Source organism: Morone saxatilis, unplaced genomic scaffold (genome assembly GCF_004916995.1).
Source record: "Morone saxatilis isolate NCDOM2014 unplaced genomic scaffold, NCSU_SB_2.0 Contig4, whole genome shotgun sequence".
Lineage (NCBI taxonomy): Eukaryota > Metazoa > Chordata > Actinopteri > Moronidae > Morone > Morone saxatilis.
Genome location: NW_023339984.1, coordinates 1,533,440 through 1,533,816, shown reverse-complemented (window position 1 = coordinate 1,533,816; position 377 = coordinate 1,533,440). Strand labels below are relative to the sequence as shown.

At 44.6% G+C, this 377-nt stretch overlaps 1 protein-coding gene across 1 annotated transcript in view; it reads right to left on the bottom strand.

Moving 5' to 3' along the window:
- focad (focadhesin) overlaps positions 1-377 on the bottom strand; it is a 41,351-nt gene that overhangs the window by 1,475 nt on the left and 39,499 nt on the right. The window contains exon 40 of the mRNA XM_035675710.1: positions 239-336. Coding sequence (XP_035531603.1) covers positions 239-336 — 98 coding nt within the window. The remainder of the gene's footprint in view (positions 1-238; positions 337-377) is intronic.

The window sequence follows — 377 nt, the reverse complement described above, 5'->3', positions numbered from 1 at the left end:
AACATTCAGGGACATTTTGGGAACTTATATCGCAAACAGTACGACAGTTCATTTTATTTTATTGTAGTGGACACACCCAACAAGACTGGAAACAATAACAGTTATTTCTGAGCAGCCCTTGACTCTCACCTACATGCTGAAACAGAGCTTTTAACATATGGTTAGTCATCTGTGGCATGTGACAACACACCTCTAGAAACACTGCGCTGCAGTCTGACAGCATGGCTCAGAAACATACCAGTTTGGCGTCTCCACATGGGACGGAGGTTGCGCCATAAGCAACGTTTCGGATGTGTCCCATCAGCTCCAGGAGCCACTCCATTCGTTTTGAAACGCCTATAGCAAAGAACAAACCATCTCATATGGACTCAAAATCG